At 43.5% G+C, this 22,912-nt stretch overlaps 2 protein-coding genes across 4 annotated transcripts in view; both read left to right on the top strand.

Annotated features, from left to right (window-relative positions):
- MSL1 (MSL complex subunit 1) overlaps nucleotides 1–7,812 on the top strand; it is a 25,494-nt gene extending 17,682 nt beyond the window's left edge. The window contains exons 9-11 of the transcript XR_004693748.2: nucleotides 5,511–5,538; nucleotides 6,900–6,937; nucleotides 7,750–7,812. The gene's annotated coding sequence lies outside the window, so the exon portion shown is untranslated. The remainder of the gene's footprint in view (nucleotides 1–5,510; nucleotides 5,539–6,899; nucleotides 6,938–7,749) is intronic.
- On the top strand, nucleotides 126–22,912 carry CASC3 (CASC3 exon junction complex subunit). 3 transcript variants are annotated; one of them, XM_035134449.2, is made up of 14 exons: nucleotides 126–2,849; nucleotides 5,511–5,538; nucleotides 6,900–6,937; nucleotides 7,750–7,908; nucleotides 9,021–9,172; nucleotides 9,896–10,072; nucleotides 10,227–10,915; nucleotides 14,476–14,540; nucleotides 15,050–15,161; nucleotides 15,898–15,996; nucleotides 17,500–17,729; nucleotides 19,487–19,609; nucleotides 19,786–19,829; nucleotides 21,505–22,912. In XM_035134449.2, the coding sequence occupies exons 1-13, from the start codon at nucleotides 2,634–2,636 to the stop codon at nucleotides 19,825–19,827; spliced, it is 2,130 nt and encodes a 709-aa protein (XP_034990340.2). In that variant the 5' UTR covers nucleotides 126–2,633; the 3' UTR covers nucleotides 19,828–19,829; nucleotides 21,505–22,912. The 3 variants fall into 3 exon arrangements, with proteins under 3 accessions (XP_034990340.2, XP_034990342.2, XP_034990341.2); XM_035134451.2 differs by having other exon boundaries at nucleotides 19,773–19,829; XM_035134450.2 differs by lacking the exon at nucleotides 19,786–19,829.

The following is a 22,912-nucleotide window of genomic DNA, read 5'->3' as shown; positions in this document are numbered from 1 at the left end:
ATTATGCATTGTTTAATGGATTGGGTAAAACTTTTGAGCGTCAGAATCTGCCTTCATGGTCACATTCTGTTATATACTAGAAGCAGAAAGGGAAATACATGCCTTATAGCCCGTCTTATGCACATTTACTTGGAAATACATCTCACTGACTGCAGTAAGACATACTTCCAAGTGAGTGTGTATGAGACTTCAGCCCTTTCTTGTTCAGTGCCAGCCCAGTCCAGTGTGCAGCTGCTGTGAAAAAGGTGAATTCCGTATTATTGAGAAAGGGATTAGAGATAAAACGTGCCAACGCCGTAATGCTGTTATACAAATCTCTTGTAAGATCTCACTTGGAATAACTGGGTACAGTTCTGGTTGCCTTGCCTCAAAATGGATATTGTAGAGCTGGAGAATGTTAAGAAAAAGATGACCCAAATGATGAAGGAGATGGAGCAACTCCCCTATGAGGAAAAAGTTACAGCATTTGGGCTTTTAGTTTAGGGAAAAAAGGTGAGTAAGGGAATATATGATAGAGATGTATAACATGATGTGTGGTGTCAAAAGAAATTTTTCTTCCTCATAATACTAGAGCCACCCAGTGAAGTTGAATGGTGGATAATTCAGAAAAGAAAAGAGAGTACTATGGAATTTGTGCCCAGAAAATGCAGTGATGGCTTTTAATGAGGATTAGACATCTTAAATGGAGGATAAGGCTATGTTCTGCCTCCACTGTAGGAGAAACAATGCCAGTTGTTTAGGAAGGACAGTTGGGGAAAGTGCTGTATGCTTGACTAGGTGATCCTTGATAGAAAAAGAACTTGCACATCTATGAGCTAGTTGGAGCAATTTGATTTGCTGTAAACCAACTTCTGACGTACAGTTCGCTGTTAGGTGCATGCAGATTGTATCCTAAACTGTCAGGTATTGGGTAGAAAGATGTTTGAACAGTGGGATGAAAAGGCAACAAAATGCAAGGCATAGCAGTAGGCCTGTCACACTCATATAGTGTAAAAGTATACACAAAAGTAGTTCCTGGGGACAGTGCTGTAGTCTTACAATACTATACTGTTTTAAGTAGCTTTGGGTTGCCCTGGGCATTAACTAACACATTTTAATAATAATAATTAATTTATGCCTAGCACATTTTAACACTTATGAGCAGGACAGTAATTCCCAAAATGGGAAAGCGGCTTTTTTTTTGTATATGCCAATGGGAATGCCCTAAACTGCTTTATATGAGTGTGCTCTTTTCTGAAGTCTTTGTTGGAAGTATGATTATTTTTTGAGATCAGATGCAGTTCTTTGGGGAATGTAATGTTTGTATTTATTTGGGCAATTGCTACCCCACCCTTCAGCATGACTGCTCTCGGGGTGGCTAACAAAGCATGGAAACAATTAAAATCAAATCAAACATGACAACAGTGAAAACACAAGATTAAAAGGCCTGTAAAAAATAATAATACAAACATGGTGACAGAAAACAGGAGAGTTGGCTTTAAGCTAGCTTCTCTGAGGAAAGCATTTTAAAAGAAAAACCTCTTGTAGATACAGTACTTTGTCTACCCTCAAAATGGATGACATTAATGGATGCATAGCTTCAATATTCTTAGGTCGTTTTTCGTATGTTGTCATTGTTAAATGTCAGAATTGTCTCCCCCTACTTCCTTGTGGAAATACTGACCTGTTTGTCCCTTCTGCTGTTTACCTAGGGCAATGCTAGTATTGGTGGAGGAGATGGGAGAGGGCTGAGCTTCCATTGCTAGTTTATTTTGCCTTGTAATAGACTTGACTAACCGGGGGGGGGGCGAGCAGAACGCCAGAGTCCGTAGTTGGCGGCTTTATTTTATTAGGGCAACCAAAGGTGCAAGTAAGTGTGACAAGCTTTCGCGTTCTCCAGAACCTTTCATCAGGGCAGTTGTTACACAATGTGCCAGGTGGTGAAGATTTTATTTTTTCTGAAGTACAAAAAATAAAAACCACTGCGGATTATTTCGAAGCTTGTTTCTCGGTCTTGCACCATCTTTCTGAGCCCACCCTAACCTCGCCTTAACTGGTCTTGCATCATTCCCCACCCCACCCCACCCCGCTATAGACTCGTCGCTTTATTCCCTTAGGTCCCTGTAGAACGCCTTGCCACAACCGCTTTACCACTGCAGGGAGAAACAGGGATGACGTCACCGACGCAATGGGAAAACGTAATTGCAGAAGAAGCGCCGTTTCTGGCGGATTAGGACCCCCCTCTTTATTTTTATTTTTTTAATGCAGCAGCCCGCGAAGGCATGGAGCACGTGACGCTGTTGCTGGGCTGCTCTCTCCGCCCGCCGCTGGAGAGCCGCCTGCTGGTGACGTCGCCTTCCGCGGCCCCTTGATTGGGCGCGAATTTTCTCCTCTTAAAACCCCTTCCTCTCTTTACTTTTTTTTTTTTTTTGGTGGTTGTTCCTTTCCCGCCGCCGCTTCGACCGCAAAGGAGCCTGGGTAGCTCGGGGGTGTGTGTGAACCGCAGAGCAGCGCGGGCATGTCGCTCTGCATGTCGGGAGCCGCAGTCCTTTTGCGGCCTCGCGCCTCACCTCGCTTTCCCGTCATTCCCTTTGCGCCGCCTACTTCCCCCTCATAAACGTTTCGCTTCTTATTTCTTCTCGGCTACTGTTAAGATGGCGGACCGTCGGAGGCAGCGCGCCTCGCAGGACAGCAGCGAGGACGAGGAGTCCGACTCGCCGCCCGGTAGCGCGGCCCCTTCCCCTCGGGGTGCCCACCGCTCTGGCTTGGCCGTGGCGGGAGGAGGTGGCGGGGGCGGCGGCGCTGCTGTTGAGGCCGTGAGCGCGGAGGCGCCGGTGACGGTGGGAGGCAGCCCGGCCGACTCGGAGTGTGTGAGTGTGGAAGGGAGCCTGGTGGGGAAGAGAAAAAAGGGAGTGGGGGCGGGGGGGGGGAGAAGCTGCTTGGACTTTCTCCTCTGACTGCACCCGGCGCCTCTTGTCGGGACCCGCTTTCGCCGCGGGCCTCGACCCCGGAACTACCGGCGACATTAAAGCAGAAACGTTAGCGTACCGACGAATGCAGAGAGCGGTCCTTGGTTGTTGTTTTTTTTTAATTAAAAAAAACGCTTGCCGTTGAGTAGCCGTAGCTTGTATCCGGTTATCCTACGCTCAAACGATGTGGTTTTTGGGAAAGCCTTAGTCGGAGGCAGCGCTTTCCTTTACGGGGTTGTTTTTTAAAATCGTCATGTAAATATTATTAATTTTTAATGCCTCCCTTAGTTACAAAAGTGTTTCCGAGCCCATTTAGTCGGATTTTTCCTCAGCAATCTAGTTCTTGGGTATCTTTGGCCAGGATTCAAGAATTTGGAGGCCAAAGGATGTGCTTATCAGTCAAGCCTCAGTCCCGGTTATCTTTGTGGTTTTCCTTCTGGGAACTTAAAACTGCCAGTTGTGTCTCTGAGATGAGAATGTACACTGTCTTCCCTCAGTCTGTAGTCATATTTTTAGAACCTGAGTATTTTTAGAACCTCTTCTCCCCCACTAGCCTTTTCAAAGACCAGGGTGTAATCAACCACTTTTCTTTCTTGGAGTAACATTAATGTTAAGCGTGACATTTGAGGTTTTTTACCAAACAAGCCCCAATAGTCTTGGTAAGCAAATTTTGCTCTCATGTTTTGAAATCTATAAAAACAGCAATATGGTGATTGAAGCTGCTAAGGTTATTGGCCCGTTTGCAAAGTAATGGTGGGGCTGTTGGTGGTGTCCAAATGGAGAGAAAACTGAAGAGTTGAAACCAGAGGAGCATTTGGAAGAGAGCTTTTAGGAATTAAGACACACCCTTTGCTGGATGGCCACATTAGGATTTACAGATGGCATGCACCTGGTTTTATTGCATTGGCTGCTTTGATAGATCCACCAGGTCTTTGACTAATTTATTTTGTTCGTACTGAAATACCAGATTGGTTCTCAGTTCTGATTCTGTTTCCCCCTGAATTAAGGTGGAATCAACAACTAACAGCTGCAGTCTTGTTGTCATAGTGCAATGAAATAGTACGTATCCAGTGTGCTAAAATGTTGTACAGTGATTCCAAGCTTGGAATAGCTGAGCTTAGATTGCCAGTGGGGACACATCTACTGTGGTAGGGTGGGAATTGACATCCTTCTGGATAGCATTTAGCAGCTGCCGTGTTTTTCGTTTGCTTTCCTGACTCCCTTGTTCTTTTGAAGGTAGGGCTTTCAAAGTTTGAAGCAGACCACATCTGTAAGAAAACCTAAATGGTTGTGAGGGGAGACACAAGAAATAAAGAACAATAGATAGAGGGTAGCATCATGTAACATGATCCAGCCTGAAAACATGAATGAGTAAACGAAGTAGGCTTAGTAAGCAGAAATTGTAGGTCCCAACATGTTCCCCACATAACAGCCCTTCCTTGGGGCTCTTTCTCTTTGCAAAGGAAGTTGTTGACAGTCTGTTGTCTGTAATACAGTGGTACCTTGGTTCTCAAACGGCTTAGTTGTCGAACAAATCAGCTCCCAAATGCTGCAAACCTGGAAGTAAGTGTTCGGTTTGCAAACGTTTTTCGGAAGCCGAACGTCTGAAGCAGCTTCCACTTGAGTGCAAGAAGCTCCTGCAGTCAAATCAGAAGCCACGCCTTGGTTTTCAAATGGTTTCAGGAGTCGAACGGACTCCTGGAACGGATTAAGTTTGAGAACCAAGGTACCACTGTAGGCTTGTCCTTGCTTTCTAAAGGTGTGCTCACACCAGGCAATTCTTTTCCCAGCAGAGTAAGGAAAGGGCACCTTTCTGCCTCTGGAGAATGCCCTGCTCTTCTTAGCAGGTGCATCATCTGCATGCACAAGCAGCAGCGGAAGAGCTATTTCTCTTGCCTGTCCAGTTGAGACACAAACCCAATTTTTTATTTATGAGATCTGTTGGTAGGCAGGGTTCTGGCTTGTTGCTAAACTGAGCCGTCCTGCAAGTCAGTGTGTTTTGAAACTGTGCAGTACATCCATAAGACGTGAGTCCCCTTTTAAATGAGGAAATCACATTCCCATAGCCAAATCTGACCAAATAAGTGACTCCTTCAGAGATTTGGTGTGTAAAGCACTAGCTTTTTCCAGATGACATCCGAAGAAAATACATCCTAAAGGACCCTATGTAGCTGTTATTAACACAGGCAATAAAAGGAAAAGAGGTGGATTAAAGCAAAAAGAAAAATAGAATTGGGCCAAGAGAAACAAAATTTTCTGAGGCTGCATAAATGTAATGTATTTAAGTGTACTGATCTTGGCTACTAGCTACATCCCCCAGCTGGCAAGACCCACGTAAAATAACTGAACAATATTGTTGCTGCTGTTTGCTCATATGATAGAGAATGTTGCAGTTTCATTAAAAGATCATTGAGTTTTGTGTTTCCTCATCAGCTAGATTTCTTAACATATGTGTATTACAATTAAGCATTTTCATTTGTGTTCTTATTGAGGGTTATGCTGTTTTTCTTCTGAATCTACACTCATTACTCTGTATGGTAATATTTCTTTCTCTTAAAACAGGAAAGTGAAGATGGCATAGAAGGAGATGGTAAGTGATGTTCTTTTTTTAGTCTGAGTGATTGTGAATGGTGAGGCGTAGTGTAGATTTGGTCAGGGAATATTCTTAGAATTAATGATTATTGCAATAGCATTTTTTAAAACAATCAAATGGCATATACATTATCTTAAATAAAAAAATAAAGTTGTAATTCTACAAGGAAGATGTTCCAGACACAAGCCCTTATGCTTATGGTACTTTCAGGTAAATGTAGGTAAATTCAGACATCTTTTGTTAGAAATGGACCTCATTATAGGTGAATGGGTGGTAAGGTTTTCTACCAGAGTTTTGTTTGGCTGTTTGTATTAATGAAAACACAGTGTGATATTTTTTCTGCCATACATTCTAATGGCTTGGATATCTTATCAAGTGGTAAGACTTCCCCACATTTACCACTTGATAAAATTGTTTTATGTATTTGTAATCTATGACATTTGTCATTGACTGAGGAGGGCATTCCATTTCTTCTATACACCAAGCTTATAAAATGTAGCCAGAGCTGCCTTATTAAAGTACAGCTCAAGGGTTCCCATATCCACCATCACTTCATGAACATGAGTGGACAGTGAAACATCCCCTGCTTCACTGGCCATAGACTCTGTGGCAGTGTGAAGGAGCCATATATATGCACTTCATTAGGATGTGAAGACTTAATGCACTGTCCTTGAAGCTTCAACGGAAAGCTGAGTTTTGAGGAGGACTTTGAAGACTGCATTATGTAAGCTGGAAACATAAGAAGCAAAAATGTGAATATTTTATGGAAGCATGAGGCCAACAGATGATTGAGGGTGGTGGATTTTGAGGAGCTAAGAACATGGGTAGGAGGATATGGTGGTGGTGGCAGAGGGATGAGGTGGGACAAGGCCATAGTGGACTTTCGAGGTAACAGCAAGAACAGTTGGGAAAACATTGTAGGGATTAAGGAAGGGCTTACATGCCGTGCGAGTTGTGAAAGTGTTGAATAATTTTGGTGCAGAATTCTGAATTTAGGCAAGAGGGATGAAGTGACATTAGAATACTACAGAGATGGTTGCAGTAGTTATGAGAAATGGCCTGAATGGGAACCAGAGCTTTTTACCAAGAGGGCAGAGAAGCATGACCAGTGTATTTATAGTGTTTTAGATTGAGAAGCAATATGTCTTGTTGGTGAATGGAATGTGTTAAAAAAAGGAAAAAGGAGTGGGCATCAAAGATAAAACAAGTGTTGTGTCTGTTAAGTTGTGTGGATGATGACTTTGTCAATGGATCGAGAGAGTATATGAGAAGAGAAGGGTATAGGAAGATATTTGGTCATCTGCATAACAAATTTTAAAGGGTTTGTCTAACCGCAAACAACTCTTCTTTATATTTAGCTGTTCTTTCTGACTATGAAAGTGCTGACGACTCAGAGGTGAGTTACATTTTAACTGACAATTTCAAATATGTCTGTTGCCATTTTTCTGGTGTACAGTATTAACATACCAACGAACTTTTATTTAGAAAAGCAATCTTCAGGAATCTGTACTTTGGATGAATTGGGATGTTTAATTTTTATCTCCTTTGCCATGGAAAAGCAGTCCAACTTCTGCGTTTTGAAATTCATTGTTATCTATCCTCTGTATTCAAAGCTTATCTTGGGGGTATTAGACCTAGAAGCAAGTGCCTTGGATGCCTGTTTATCTTCTGCAGGTGTTGGGGAAGCCATCAGGTTCCAAATGGTGGTTCACTTACATTAACGAATTATATATGCCTTTATATAAACGAATTGTGGTTTTGTGTGAGCGTGAGGAACACAGAACTGAAACGTTCTTATTGTGCTCCTTCCCTACTCCTGAACTGCTGGAAACAAGCCAAAGTCTGGCTTTGTCATGGCAACTGAACTTGGGTTTGTTTGTTTCTCCCAAACAAACAAATGTTGGCTATTGCTCAGGGTTCATTTCTCTTTAAACAAACCATGAGCCCAGGTTCAGACATCAAAACAAGATGGAATTTGGCTTTTTCCTTCCACTTTAGCAGGAGCAGGGAAGGAGTGCTGTGAGAACTTTTCACATTAAACCATAGATTGTGTTTGCTAATAGATTGACTTGCAAAGCAAAACAGTTTGTATAAGCCTGTTCAGACAAACCAGTGTCCTGGAGGAAAAGGTTTTTTGTAAAAAATAATAATAATAATAATATTGCTAGACACCTGCACCAATTGAATCACATTGGATGTTTGTTTCAGGCTGAGGAGGGGGAATACAGTGAGGAGGAAACATCCAAGGTGGACCTGAAGCGGGAGAGTAATGAAACTAATGAGCTGACAAGAAAATCAGACAAAGGGGATGAAAAACCAGAATCGAAAGGCACTGTGGCAGGCGAGAGGCAGAGTGGGGATGGCCAGGTAAGTCTTACTAAATGCTGAGTACAGGTACTAACCACTTTGGAAACTAAAAGGTCCAAATTGAATACTTTGTTTCATAATATTCTAAAATAAGCTTCCTGCATTTTTGTGTAATAGGCTAGTGTTAGAGAAATCAACAAAGGCATCAAATTTTAAACTGTTTTGCCCTTTTTCCATTTACACAAATGCAGTTAGTTGTTTTCACCACTGGAACATGTTCCTACATTCTTTCTACACAGTCTCTAGCCATTGGTGTTGTGAAGGTCTGTTCTGAATATAGCTAACATTGGACATTGTCCTTTTTTTATCCCCCCCCAAAGTATTCCAATAGTGACATCACTTAGGAGAAAGAGCAGCAGATCTAGTTGTACTTTATATCCTGAAATTTTCTCCATTATATGTTTTTAAATCTTTCCCCAACATTTTTCAGCTGGCAAACAATTTCACTGCAAATGATAGAAATCTTTTCTCACATTTTCAGCAGTACAACATACAATTCTTACTTTTCTTGCATTTAAGGGAACAGAATCTTGCAACAATTCTCTCTTAATATTCATACACAAAGAAAAAGTGTGACCATTTGTTCAAAAGTCTCTCTAAGTATATAGGTGTATATTAGGTGTATAAGTGTATACTCCATATGTTGAGTCTACTTAACCATAAATGCAGTTGTCCACACTTCTCAGCTTCGTGCTAAGCGGATTGCTGTCAATTCAGGCACTTCTACTTGCCTAATCTGCAGCACAGGGAGGGGAGGAAGTCATGCTGTGCTAGTGGAAACCACAGGCTTCGGCCAGCAGGGCTTGTTAGTTGAATCCCACTCAGCACTTTGAAGAACATTTTCTTATTTACTGCTTTTGCTTTATCAGTTAGATAAGATAGGTTGCTTTTCCGTCAAGTTGTTCTGTGGAGTACTTGCATGGTTTTTGGAGAGGGCCTTATGGGGAATACTATTATTCTCAGACAGCTGTTCTATATTTGTTAGCAGTTTTATCTTCTGTGATAACATTTGACCGAAACATTGGATGAAGAGGATAGGTTCTGGAATACTTCCGGTGGGTTTCTGTGTAGGCAGAAGACCAAGAGGCGCTTGCTTTCCTTTTTTCTTGTAGGAAAGCACTGAACCAACTGAGAACAAGGTTGGAAAAAAGCTTCCTAAGCACCTGGATGATGACGAGGACCGGAAGAACCCTGCATACATACCTCGCAAAGGTCTTTTCTTTGAGCATGACCTTCGTGGGCAAACTCAGGAAGAGGAAGTCCGGTAGGTGATGTGGGCAGCGAGTGAAGTGAGGTGGGTTTGCAGAGCAAGGGGGTGCTCTTGGTCAGGAAGGGTTAGAAAGTTGAAATAATGGCTGCTCACACAGAAAATAATACAAGCTAATACAGAAAACTATTTTTTTTTTAACTATCTGCTATTGCCAGTGTGGGATCATTTCTTAATGTGGTTACAAGAACCTTGAGTGGCTTTGAACAGCCATCTACTGGGTCATTTGACTGTTTCCTTTGAGTCCCATGTTTCTCCTCGGACAGGCTTTATTGGTTGGGGTACCCTGGTTTTAGTATTCCCTCCCTTCAAGCCCACTTGACTTCTATTTTAGTGGCCTTTTGGCTTACTGAAGACCTTTCTGTTTTGTCAGATTTTTGCCTGATTTGAGTTTTCTCCCTGCCCTCGGTGCGTTTATACGATTGTATTCCACTGTATTAAGATCAGTACGCTTTCTTGTTCTTACAAAAGACCATAACAAATGCATTCTCCAACAAGCCAATACAATCATACAAAGATAATTCAATTTCAAACCTGGCAACAAAAGTAGGAATGGGAGCATAAATTAGATCTCTATCTCAACATCTGTTGCGCTACATTTTTAAATCTATGGTTTTGAACCACTTCTGAGGTCCTATGTTGCTAGAAAGATGGGATAGAGCGCTTTCTATAAATAAAAACATTAAAGCCTCACTGGTTCTTTCCCTCTTGACACACAAGACCTAAGGGCCGCCAGCGCAAACTGTGGAAAGATGAGGGACGGTGGGAGCATGACAAGTTCCGGGAAGACGAGCAGGCACCAAAATCAAGGCAGGAGCTGATTGCTCTATATGGGTATGATATCCGCTCGACACACAACCCTGATGATATCAAGCCCAGGAGAGTGCGCAAACCAAGGTGAGGTAACAAGGACAAGTGTATGTACTTGTTGTATTATAGTATCAGACTGGGGAGGGGGATGGGATGGTGTGGTGGCCCAGGAACATTAATGATGTGCCCTGAATAGCTTGTGGAATGCGCTTCTGACCTGTAGCATCTTATCTCCATTCAGATTTGGGAGTCCACCACAGAGAGAGCCAGATTGGGCCAATGAAAGGCCTAGTAAGCCACCACGGCAACAGAGCCTAGAAAGTACTCCCGTGCCGCCCAGGACATTCATCAACAGGAACTCTGCAGGGACCGGACGGATGCCCCCACCGAGGACTTTCCCAAGACCCGGTGGCTACAAAGAGACCCGTCCATGCTACCGTGCTGTGGATGTGAACAGCCAGCACGCGCCTCGCTTCAGTGAGCAGTCAAAGCATGAGAGCAATTACCGTTCCAGGCGTTCAGAGCCCCTCCCACCACGAGAGCCTTCTCCTGAAGTAGAGATTCCGCACAGTCGCAACAGCCCTGTTAAAAAGGAAGAGGTGGTTTTGGAAAGCCCAGCAGCTCCCGCAGATGTTCTTCAGCCACCACCGGATAGGCCAGTGGAGAAGAAGTCCTACTCCCGGGCAAGGAGGACTCGGACCAAAGCAGGCGAGACAGGGAAGTTGGCCGAGGAAGTCCCGCTTCCATTGGGGTTGACTCCTGCACCGCTGAAAACTACTGAGGTTATACCATCCCCCTCGCCAGCAAAGACTGGTAACTGGGAGGTGCCTGTTGAAGCCAGCCTAGATGGGCTCGAGCAAGACATGACCCAGTTAAATATAACAGAACAGAACTGGAGCCCAGGGCAGCCCCAGTTCATACAACCTCAGGGTAAGTGGCTGGCTGATGAACTGAAGCAGAGGGGGGACTAGCTTTATTTACTTGATATATTTATAATCCACCCCCCCCCATAGAGCAGTTTTGAAAGAAAAGTAATCTAAGTTCTGACTCATAAAACAGTTAAAACATCACTAGCCAAATATGTATATGGTTATTTCAAACTGCTATGTGATTCCTTTGCTCTGCTCTTTATTTCCTATAATTTTGTTTTCTTCTCTGCCCTCCCTCGACATTTTGTCTTTGATCTCCTCCTAAACCTCGCCTTCTTAAGCCCCAGTCTTCACTTTCTAATTATGTTTCCCTTCCTTCCTTCCCTTAGTTTGCTGCCTTCTTAAGGCCCTGGCTCTTGTTTTCCAAGTTGCTTCTGTCCACCCCTATTTGTCTAGATGTTTTTGCTGCCCTGCTTTTCTTTAGGATCTGAGCAGCTCAATCTATGGCAGGCATAGGCAAACTCGGCCCTCCAGATGTTTTGGGACTACAACTCCCACCATCCCTAGCTAACAGGACCAGTGGTCAGGGATGATGGGAGTTGTAGCCCCAAAACATCTGGAGGGCCGAGTTTGCCTATGCCTGATCTATGGTAACCAGAGTCTTTTAGGATCAGAGATCAGCAATAACCAAAAGCTCTTATTGCATCTGTGACATTGGGACATATCCACTCACTGGCAGAAGTACAATACTTATTTCAAACATACTAAAATCCCAAATTGTTCATTTTTAGCTACTAAGTATTTGCCTAAACTGAAGGTCTGAGAGGACGCAGGCGCAGGAGTTCCATGACTGAAAACGCTATTCTGCGAAAGCTCCTGTTTATGTGCTGATTTGTCCTACAGATAATATCCTTCAGTTATTCTGAGAAATCACATTAAGATAAAGAAGAAAAAGCAGTTTCACAGTTCTGTAGGGTTCGGACTGGTGAGGACTTCGTATGTCAAACCTCCTCCAGTGTTTACAAATCATGCTTGCAGTTGCTGAACACTGCCCACGCTTTCAAAATTCATCTTTTTTTTTTTTTAAATGGAGGCTGCAAATGTTGCTTTTAAACACACAGAGATAGTTTTCCATCAGATTCTGCATTGTCTTGACAAGGAGAGAAGTATATGAGCAGCCATGATGGAGCTCCGTTGTTTGTGAAGTGCTCTTTAATGCACTGCTGGTTAGAAAAGAAGAAAAGCTGGGGTTCACAGGATGTTGGCCTAAGTAGGGAAGTACCCACAGTAGGCTCAGCCAACTCAACCCAGGGTCCACTGTGATGGCACCTAAGGTCGGATGGAACTAAGGAGTCTCTGACCAGTGCTCAAAGGGGTGACCACCTGGGAAATGCATGTACACCACCTTGGGTTCCATGGCAGAAGAAAAGTGGGATATAAGTGTAAGAAAATAAACTTCTCGTTGAGGCAGAAGTGGTAGGTTCTGCAGCAGTTGGTGCTGTCTACCAATGTCGACATCCTATTATGAGCCCTTGTGTTCTGTAGCGTAGCCCCAAATCTACTTCATTCAAAGATTTGTAGTATGGTTAAAAGGGAACAGATACAGTTCATTTGAAGAGACATATAAGCCTGCCACTTGGCCATCCCTTCTTTTATCAAAAACGGCACCTGAACTTCCATTTCATTATGGACCTTATTGCACACCTGACTATTCCTCTGGCATTTTTTGTTGTTACTTAGTCGTTTAGTCATGTCCGACTCTTCGTGACCCCATGGACCAGAGCACGCCAGGCACTTCTGTCTTCCACTGCCTCCCGCAGTTTGGTCAGACTCATGTTGGTAGCTTCGAGAACACTGTCCAACTATCTTGTCCTCTGTCGTCCCCTTCTCCTTGTGCCCTCAATCTTTCCCAACATCAGGGTCTTTTCCAGGGAGTCTTCTCTTCTCATGAGGTGGCCAAAGTATTGGAGCCTCAGCTTCACGATCTGTCCTTCCAGTGAGCACTCAGGGCTGATATGGTATCAAATAAATCTCTTTAATTATTAGTACAAAAGGTTAGAGTCTTAGGACCTGACTGCATTGGCTATTCCGCTTTGCAGTGCAGTCAAGCCGTAAAATCTTCTAGATCTGTGGCCGTAATGAGTCATAGGTGACAGTGACCTTACACATGCTGAAATTTTGTGCTCTTTGTACATTCCCTCTGCCACGTTTTTCTCTCCCTCTTCCCTCTCCTCTCCTTCCCCCACCCATTGGAAAACGTGGCAGCCAGCCCTGCTCACACATGGGTACTTGCCACTTTCTGACTTTTATACCAACTTACACAAACATAATTTTCATGTCAGTTAATCCCACTTCAAATGTAATATTTAGTTCATGAATTCATCAAAGAGTCAAGTGATGAGAGAGCATGCACAATAACTTGTCCTTGGAAATAGAAATATTTACTTCATCTGCAGAATTTGGTCATTCTTTGTGGGGATTCCTGGGTTGCTGTAGGGCAGATTTTGAATAGGTCTAGACATGCTTCTATTATCATGCCAGATTTCATTTGAGTGCTTTCTAGCACTCCTTTTTCTTATTTAATGTACCTTGGAATGCTCAGAGTAAAACAGATTACCTGAGCAGGTTGCCTATGCACAAGAGCAGCCACAGGTACTACATGCACACTTCCTCAAAATTGGCTAGCACAGGCATGATCTTACTCTACTCAGGCATTACAGCTGAATCTCTCTTTAATGTTCATTCCTATTGCACTTGTGTTATAAGGATTCTAAATAGTGCAATAAACTGTAGATAACCACAAAAGCTATCAAAGCACTTGAAACAAATATCAGACTGGAACCAATAAAGTACAGTGTTTACAGAAAACATACAAGTTTTTGTAATTATCTGCAGTGATTATGAACAGACTTATCTCAAGGCTTAACTCATCTGCTGTGAATTCTGCTTGGAGGAGCGTAAGGGCCCGCCTTGACTTCAGAGTGAGGTGTGGGAGAATAAGCTAGGGGAATAGATTGCAAGACAGGAAGACTAGGTACTGTTACATATTTTAAAAACTTATTTTCTGTCATGAAGGCTTATTCTCTGTTATAAAAGAAGCTGATGTTTGCAACATGTGACAGTACTGGTGTTGTGAGTGAAATCTGTAGGTACAGTGGAACCTCGGTTTACGCCTACCTCCGTTTATGAACGCCTCCGTTTACGAACGCCACGGACCCGGAAGTGTTTACATCCGGGTTCCGCGGTGCTCGGATGCGCAGAAGCAATCTGTGCAGCTCACGCATGTGCAGAAGCGCTCTATCAGCGCTTCACGCATGCGCAGAAGCGTGCCTTCGGCGAGCAAACACCTCCACGGAACGGATTGCGTTCGCAAACCGAGGTACCACTGTACATGGAATATACCCAGCTGATGTTGCTTCCTGACCTACAGCATTAGAGACAATAAGTTGTATAGACATCTTCCTGCTCTCTCTGCATCTTAGCAAGTAATATTTGTTCTCATTTTCATCTTTCCTCAGGATCCTCCTTAACCTGCTGCCTCTTCCTGGTTTCTTTCTAATCTTAAGTGTAAAGTAGTAATCTGCCTTGTTGCTGTTTTTCCTTTTACTCCCTTCCCAATAGGTATTCCTAACCAGATGCACATTGGAGCAGCCCCACCCCCTCAGTTCAACAGGATGGAGGAGATGGTAAAGTCCTGTGTCTTTTTCCTGCTTTTCAAGTGGTGGGTCTGACTGGCAACCAGGGGGTGGGCTGAGGCCCTAGAATTCTCTGTAGAGAGTCCCTGCTGCATTTGGGGAAAGTTACGTAACTTAAGTCTGGCTGAGCCTTGTAGTGGGCTGAATTTGAACTGATTGGATATTTTTTACAGAGAAATGGGGGATAGACTGTTGCCATAAAGGGAAAGGGCCGAAAGCAGAAAAGGTGTTGAGCACCACCCAGTACCTCTAGGAATTGGCAGAGTAAGATGTAAGTGGTAAAGTACCCGGTTAGCTGCTGCTTTTCATTTAACTCTGAGGACTAGAAGCCTAAAGTGAGCTTTGATTCTCAGGATTCTGAAGAAGTTATTCTTTAAGGAAAGATAAGTTCTGAACAGGCTTTAAAAATGGGAACACCCCAATTTGCAGCCAGCAAATCTGGCTGGGCAGGAGCAGGGTGTTTTGTTGTGACATTCTTCTATGAACTTGTGCTTTTTCAGGGTGTTCAGGCAGGCCGTGCAAAGCGTTACTCATCGCAGCGTCAGAGGCCTGTCCCAGAGCCTGCTCCGCCTGTGCACATAAGCATAATGGAAGGGCACTACTATGACACACGTGAGTCCATGCTGCTGCTTAAAAATCTCTGGGTTGCCTGTATTTTGTACTACTGTACTATAAAACTTGAACGGGCTACAGATGATTTATTCAGCCTTCTGTCTACAGTGTTGTAAGTTCTCCCTCGAGTAAAAGTGGATTATTTTGTACCAGAATAACCCAGAAATATGATAAAAAAATTCCTTCAGTAGCACCTTAAAGACCAACTAAGTTTTTATTTTGGTATGAGCTTTCGTGTGCATGCACACTTCATCAGATACACAGTGTATCTGACGAAGTGTGCATGCACACGAAAGCTCATACCAAAATAAAAACTTAGTTGGTCTTTAAGGTGCTACTGAAGGAATTTTTTTATTTTGCTTCGACTCAGACCAACACGGCTACCTACCTGTAACCAGAAATACGAATTACTAATTAAACAGCATGAAAATAACAAAGCACTTTTTAAATTCCTGGATGAGGGGAATCTGAAGCTGAGTCTCCCCAGTCCAAACAAAGAGGCAATTTCCATTTTACTTTTGTGCAGACACCACTTCCATTAATAAGGAGCATCTCCTTATTCACCCCTGCACCATCTCTAAAAGCTGATTTGGCTAAACAGTTCTCTGCATGATTTCATGTTCTTCCCTCTGCCTTCATGGAAACTGATTTCTTTTTACTGGCATCCCAGTGTGTTTACTGTTAAGCTACCAGTGTGCATGGAATAAAGGTCGTATTTGATGGTTTATCATTACAGTACAGTTCCAGGGACCGATCTACACTCACAGCGAGAATCCTGCCCCACTGCCTCCCCAAGGGGTGATCGTTCAGCCAGAAATGCATCTCTCCCATCCGGGTAGGGAATTGCTTCTAGCATCTCCTCCTGTCCAAGCATTTCTCTCCAACGCAAGCCTGTGTGAACTCTGTGAGACCGATATGGGGAGGAAAAGATAATGGGGCAATCATATAGGGTTGATTGTTACCTTAAGCCTAAAACCTGGGATACTGGATCAGAACTGTTTCCCCCTTCTCTCCCCCTCGCTCGTTGCTTTATAGTACCAAATGGCATCATTGGTACAAAGCCTTCTCTGTTCCGTGAAAAAAATTGGCACCACGCTGAAGCTTTGGATTCCATCTGTGCCATTCTGCTGCATTGGAAACCCTGTGGCAGATGTGTGTCAGAAGACAAATATCTAAATTAGGTTTAGCTAATGCAGTGATGGGATGGAGAGATTGTTTTGCTGATCCTTTTGTGTAGATACGGGACGGGGGGACGGGGACGGGACGGGTGGGCAGATGTCATAAACTTATTAGTTGTCACCCAAAGCGTCTTCAAGTGATTTACGTTGGGAAAGAAATACATAAACAAATTATGCCAAAGGGGGGAGGGGGAGGAACCGTATAACATTTTTTCCATACAACATACTGTATTGGGGAAAGAAACAGAAAACCAGTTCCCTGTGATAGAAAATATTGGCAGCATACTAACAACGAACAAAACAATGCTCCTACCCACTAACCAATAGATAAAAGGAAAGCTCCATGCCAGCATTCCCTCCACAGCCCCAATATCATTCATGTCAGCCCAGTAATTTTTTTAAATCTCCACACCCCACCCAGAGCTCTAGGGTCATAACGAGCTGCTGCGTATTGGGTGGGGGGTGGATCCTCCAGGGATGGTCTGGCACCCCACCCCGCCATTATCAGGGGTCCAAAAAACAGACCAGAGCTCATCGGGTTTTAATAGCATAGCCACAGATTTGTTACGGCCATATCTATACTCAAAAGAGCTAAGAAATTGTATTAGAAGATTACTAATTTGCTTTTTGGAAGAGGAGGGCATTCTGAATCAGGTACTTGTTCCCATCAGATTCTGGAGATGATGTTTTGTTTTGTTTTTTACTACTTCTTGCTGCTGTGGGGAAGCCTTGCCCACTTCATATCCTGTCTTAGGCAAGAGAGAAGGTTTCTTCTGCAAGTCTCTTCTCACGGCTAGCATAATTATTTGAATCCTTCCTTTTTCTCTTCCCATGGCTGCCATTTCCTTCTGGGTAGGAAAAACAAAATGAAGGAGAGAACATTTGAGCTTAATTGGATTTAAAAGGAGGGATTTTCTGACCATCTGCAAATCACAGGGATTTTACCCTCCAGGATCAATCCTCACAAGCACAGTACAGGGACATTGCACAGAGATGCTGACAGAAGACTTATTCATGCCATCAGATGGGCAGATGAATCCTTCCAGCAAAACGTTTCGCTTAATGGAGCAGATTGTAATCCTCTTCAGCACCCATTCCCTTTTGCATTTTTTTATTTCAGAAGCAACTGTCTGACTCTTATTCTCTTTTTTCTTTGCCAGGGTTACATCCACACCAGACACCAGCACCTTTGACCAACCCTGGTTTATATCCTCCTCCTGTATCCATGTCGCCGGGACAGCAGCCACCGCCTCCCCCACCGCAACCACTGCTAGCACCAACCTACTTCTCCCCTCCTCCTGGAGTGATGAATTTTGGCAATCCCAGTTACCCCTACCCTCCAGGACCACTTCCGCCGCCGCCACCTCCCCATCTGTATCCCAACGCTCAAGTAAGTTTGTTCTCGTTTGGGCTTTAAGTCTTTAAACACCGAGATCCAAAGCGGCAGGTGGCAGAGAAACAAAGCAAAGCTTTGTCCTGTTGTTAGGGCTCAGGCTAAAGTGAGAAGTGTATGCAGCACGTGGTACACTGATTGCTGCTCGCTGTTGTAGCAGATGCACATTGGATAGTTCTGGGGATTCCTCTTGCTAGTAATTGCATTGTCAGAGGCTGCTAATCCAAGCTGACCAAATGCGAAAGTATCTTTGAAAGAACAGATTTCATGCTGTGGAGGCAAGACCAAACAAGTCTTACAAGCCACAGAACATGATGTTGCCATTCCGTGTTTCTTTCAGCGTTGGCCTAAAAGTCTGGGCATTTAGAACTTACTGTTTATCTATTAAATTTATATACTGCCCTTCATCAGTAGATCTAAGGGTGGTTCACAACACAAGCATACAAGATACATAATACATAATAACAAGAACAACCCCCCCCCCCAAAAAAGCCGAATAACCCCCACCCAGTGTTAGAAACTCAGATACATAAGCTAATTTTCAAATGGCACCTTAAACCTAGATTACAGTCACCATAGCGGAATGTCTAGGCAAGTTTCTTTGTAATTAGTATTATTTTTATTTCTTCAAGGAGAAGATCCCTTCTCTAAGTCAGTGTTTCTCAACCTTTTTTGGGCCACGGCACACTTGTTCCGTGAAAAAAATCACGAGGCACACCACCATTAAAAAAGTTAAAAAAATTAACTCTGTGCCGCCCTATATTATAATTATGACTGTAAGAAACACTTGCCAAATATTGCTTTCTGGCGGGTCAGTGATGTGTATTGGCAGCCGCCAGGCTCGTTTGCACTGAGCTTTGGGAAAGAGGAGGAGAAGTATTGCTTTCCGGCGGGTCAGCGCTGTGTATTGGCGGCTGCCAGGGTCGTTTGCACTGAGCTTTGGGAAAGAGGAGGAGAAATATTGCTTTCCAGGGGGTGAGCGTTGTTTATTGGCGGCCGCCAGGCACGTGACAATGCAAATCGCCCTTCACGTCGCGGCACACCAGCCAGCGTCTCACGGCACACTAGTGTGCCGCGGAACAGCGGTTGAGAAACGCTGCTCTAAGTGACTCTTGGCTTTCTCCATATTTATTTACCTACCGTACTTAATTTGTAGAGCTGCCCCATAGCAGAAGTGCTCTAGGAAGCCAGCATGGTGCAGTGGTTAAGTGTCGGACTAGGACCTGGGAGATCAGGGTTCAGAGCCCCTCTCAGTCATGCATGAAGCTCACTAGACAACTTGTTTTATAGTTGGTTGATGCTGTAGTTTTTGTTTATTTACTGTACCCTGCCCAGAGATCAAGCTTGGATGAAAGGCGGGGGGGGGGCACTTCTTTTTCTGTTCCTTTTTTCCTTAAATGTCGGCTTCCTATAATTGGACAAACAATGTTTCTTTTTAACTCTTTCAGATGTGTTTCTGTGATTGATTTGTGTGTGTACTTTGTATTTAAATTAGTGTGTGTGCGCGCGCAGCTATGATGTATAAATACTGTGGAGGTTATAACAATATAATATGTAATATCAAACACTTTAGACCAGGCTTCCTAAACCTCTGCCCTCCATATGTTTTGAGACTGCAGTTCCCATCATACCTGACCACTGGTCCTGCTAGCTAGGGATCATGGGAGTTTTAGGCCAAAAACATCTGGAGGGCCGAGGTTGAGGAAGCCTGCTTTAGACCAACCCAAATGGTTTCCTTTTATCTTGGTTTGTAGGCCCAGTCTCAGGTGTATGGAGGGGTCACCTATTATAACACAGTCCAGCAGCAAGTGCAGCCGAAACCTTCACCACCCCGAAGAACTTCGCAGCCTGTCACTATCAAGCCACCACCTCCTGAGGTATCATTTACCCTCCCCTGATTCACTCTGTGTGATCATTTGTGATCCCTAGAGAGGGAGTTCACCATTCATAAGACGACCCCCCCCCCTTGATCCACAAGAGTGGTTTGTGAAAGTGGGGAATCTCTGCTTTTGTGTTGTTCTGATATGTTGCAAACTCTAGATTCTCGTTGCAGGTTGTAAACAGGGCTCCAGTTAACATTTCTAAACGCTATTGAAGGTGAGCTTAGATGTTAAGATCAAGGTGTCATTGGGACATTCCCGCTGATAAACCCAAACTAAATATTCCATCTTGTTAATGGCAGCTTTACTATATGAGAAATTACTTCACAATAAAGCTGGTTGCATTTTCTGTGTGATAAGGGTGGGGTGGGGGTTGCACCATTTTTTACTTGATTTAAAATAACCCCTTTTGGTTGCCTCTTTGTTTCTGGGTCAGTGAAAAGGCTGTTTATCACTCCACCACCACAAAAAAAACCTATGCTAAAAAATTTAACAAATAGCTGTAAAAATAATTAAAGCGCAAGTGTCAAGTACATAAAAAAAAGTACAAGTGGGAGAGACATTGTGTCCCTCGCTCTTTTAGGAAATACTGATCTCGAGCAGTGGTTTCAAATTAGCTAAGTACCACATACCCCCTGTTTTTCAAAAACCAAGTGATGGACCGCTCACTTTTGAAAATGTTGAGGAAAATGTTTGTGGTAACAGTAGCCAGTTAACTTCTGGCTGGTGAAGTTAACTGTACAGGCCTCACTCTCCCTTGAGCAAAATAAGCCTGTGACTGGGTGGTACTACTTCAGACTGCGGATGGGGTTCACATGGTGCAATGCGTTTTCATACAAAACCATTCTCCATATAAGCAACTAGTATGCCAAGGGAAAGCCTGAGCAGCACCCCTTTTCCCCTGATCATTCTAGTTATGGAGGAATTTTTTTTTTCATATTGAAGAGCATTCTACCTTGTCAGCTGCACCACCCACAATCTGAAATGGTACAGCTCAGGTCAGGCGCAGTGAGAACAGTGAAAAGAGTTTCAGCAAGGGAATATGGCTAATTCAAATTATACACATCCTAAAGCTGCTTATATTCAGGATAATCTTCCTGAATGGGAACTTTTCACAGTGAGAGGGTTTTCCTTTAAATAACTTTTCTAGAGAGAATCCCCTTGGCTGTCTAGTTCAGGGGTGGGCAAATTTCAGGCTTGCCCAGTTTACTTAGTTCTTTAGTAGAACGTGAGACCCGCAAATTGGAGCCTGATGCACAATACATACACTTAGAATAATTCTGAACTCAGGAATTTGTTCTGAATACCAAAACTGAACAGAGTTTACAGTCCCTCGACACAATAATGCACTCTTCGTACCCCTCTCTGCTTTCTTCATTTCTGCGATATAATTGGTATTGTTAAACAATTGGGAGTAAAAAAGGCCATGAATCATAGAATCACCCAGAAACCTGCCAGTTGATCCTCATTGACCTTCTAGCCACTCCCAAGTGATTTTAATCTCCTGGCGTGTTGGTAAAAAGTAATGTCATAATAAGGTACAACAAACAACAAGTTTGTGTAAATAGTGAGAAGACTTGTGGGTAGCCATTGGAAATGGAACTGTTTGGGCAGAAGGAGATGTTCTGGGGAGTGATCAAGACATTGATACCACAGTAAACCATGGCGTGCACTAACTGTAGTTTAGAACCCAATCAATGGTTTTAGCTTCCATATGAAAGAAGCAATCTCATGGTATAATAGGGCAAACTAGAGACAGATGGAACAGGCATAAGGGTGGGATTATGCTCTTCCTTGGCCTGGGGTAGAATTGTTCAGGCATGGCAATGACAGTTCCTAAGCCATGTTAATGCTGGGTCTCTGCTTTCTTTCCCCCTCTTGTTTCTGTCTAGGACAGCAGAAATGAGAAATCCAAAGAAAGGAGCAACACTTAAGGACTCTGCACTTTGCTGGTTTCAGTAGAGTACCAGAGCTGGCACCTGTGGCAGGCAGAAGATGGCTCCTTTGTGTGGGCTTCTCCTCTCCTTTCCATTGGTAATAGGTGCTGTACATGGATGCAGGCCCTTCTGCTGTGCCATACCATGCCAGTATCTTGATCAGGGGCCAGATTGCCCACCAGGAGGGCATCAGCGAAACCACATATCTTTACAGTCTCTCTCTCTCATCTTGGGACAAAGAGACTGTACAAACATAGTTGGATGTAAGATTTCTCTGCTCACTGAGAGCAAAACCGTTCTCCACATTCTTCTCCCTTCTTCGTTTAAATGTTTTTAGGTGTCAAAACTAAAACTACCCAACTCTTCCTTAACGTTAATTTGAAGAACCTGACTTACTTTGTTTCTATTCTGTTTAATTGGTCTTGTTAACGTTACTTGAGTTGTGTGGCTTATCTTCTCCTTGGCTGACTTTTTCCAATAATATGATTTTAAAAATAAGTCATAATAGTTGTGCAAACTCTTTTTATTTTCTTGGATTAAAATTATAGAGGAATCTGGAAAAGGGTCGCCATGTCTGAAAGCAGTAGTTGTCTTTTCTGTTGCCACTTCAATTTTGTTTTAGGAAAAAGACTTTAATTTAGGATGAGCCCCAGTGAGCACTTGTCTGCTGATCATTTAATCGTGAGCTGTTCTGACCCCCACAGTGCCAGGAAAAACAATGCACCCCCAGGTGGGCGAGGGTAACCAAGCCTATATGTGTGGTTGGTAGCCTGTAAACACGATTATTTGACCAGACCTCATGTGTCCTTCAGAAGGTGCAAGAGGCTCATCCGCCTCCTGAAACACAACACTGAACCTTCTTTGGAGCTCTTGAAGTGACGGCCTGCAGGCTTTCACCCTGTTTGCCTGCACTTTGCAGCTTAGATTTCGCCTGCCAGGCTGCATGGCTTTCACCAAACGCCCTGTACTTCCTACATATTTCTAATTCACTTCCAAAACTGCACTAGGAAGACAAAGCTTAAGTGGTCAGCCTGTAGCCACTTATGCTGGAGCAAGATGCCCAGTACTAGCTGGACCCTGGCACAATGAGCCATCCCTAGCCAGTCTGCTTTTTCATGCATGTGTAGCTTCCTACTTGAAATATCAGGGTCTGTGTTTCCTTTTAATTTGATAACCCTTCTAATTTAATTTTCAACAAGTACAGCTGGCATTTGAAGGAAAATCCCTGTATGTTCTAAGTGTATTTGCTTTTCCTCTGCCTTAAGGTTTGAAATGTATCCGTTTAACATATCGGTTTTGAAATATTAGACCTAATGACACTGTGATAGTTATTTTTTGTTAATAAATTTGTTTTGTTCCTGTT

The sequence above is a fragment of the Zootoca vivipara genome, chromosome 13 (genome assembly GCF_963506605.1).
Source record: "Zootoca vivipara chromosome 13, rZooViv1.1, whole genome shotgun sequence".
Taxonomy (NCBI): Eukaryota; Metazoa; Chordata; class Lepidosauria; order Squamata; family Lacertidae; genus Zootoca; species Zootoca vivipara.
Note: the sequence above shows the minus strand (reverse complement) of the source record. Positions and strands in the feature narration are given on the sequence as shown.

Coding starts and splice junctions, on each gene's coding strand:
- CASC3 (XM_035134450.2), top strand. CDS start 2,634: ATGGCGGACCGTCGGAGGCAGCGCGCCTCGCAGGACAGCAGCGAGGAC. Junction 2,850..5,510: donor GCCCGGCCGACTCGGAGTGT/GTGAGTGTGGAA, acceptor CTCTTAAAACAG/GAAAGTGAAGATGGCATAGA. Junction 14,541..15,049: donor TCAACAGGATGGAGGAGATG/GTAAAGTCCTGT, acceptor GTGCTTTTTCAG/GGTGTTCAGGCAGGCCGTGC.